At 52.4% G+C, this 347-nt stretch overlaps 1 protein-coding gene across 1 annotated transcript; it reads right to left on the bottom strand.

Moving 5' to 3' along the window:
• Positions 1 to 99: 99 nt before the first annotated feature.
• PHALS_04480 (uncharacterized protein) lies at positions 100 to 342 on the bottom strand (the record flags this gene model as incomplete). The annotated part of the gene is made up of 2 exons (XM_024722294.1): positions 100 to 237; positions 304 to 342. The coding sequence occupies 2 exons, from the start codon at positions 340 to 342 to the stop codon at positions 100 to 102; spliced, it is 177 nt and encodes a 58-aa protein (XP_024573384.1).
• Between the last annotated feature and the right edge of the window lie 5 nt (positions 343 to 347).

Genomic DNA, 347 nt, shown 5'->3' with positions numbered 1-347 from the left:
CACGAAGCTGCGCATGAAGGCTTGGATTGCGGAGGAGAAGTCAAAGGGGGTGTTCTTTCCATTCACGCTCGACTTTTGGACATCCGTAAACAACAAACCTTACTCGCGGTCACAATCCATTCCGTGTCTAGTGGTTGGGGCTTTGAGAACTTTCTGCTTGCTTTTCGTGAGGTGCCGCACCCGCACATCGCTGCCGAGGTAGCCAGCTGTATTGTTGAAATTCTTCGCGAGTTTGGCCTGCTGAACTGTGTCGTGTCCTATACCACTGACAATGCTGACAACATGGTCACCGGGATGGCCAACCCGATTCCCATGTTGTTTGGCAAGGTAGCGGCGGTTCATCTGCA

The sequence above is a fragment of the Plasmopara halstedii genome (genome assembly GCF_900000015.1).
Source record: "Plasmopara halstedii genome assembly, contig: Scaffold_262, whole genome shotgun sequence".
Taxonomy (NCBI): domain Eukaryota; phylum Oomycota; class Peronosporomycetes; order Peronosporales; family Peronosporaceae; genus Plasmopara; species Plasmopara halstedii.
Note: the sequence above shows the minus strand (reverse complement) of the source record. Positions and strands in the feature narration are given on the sequence as shown.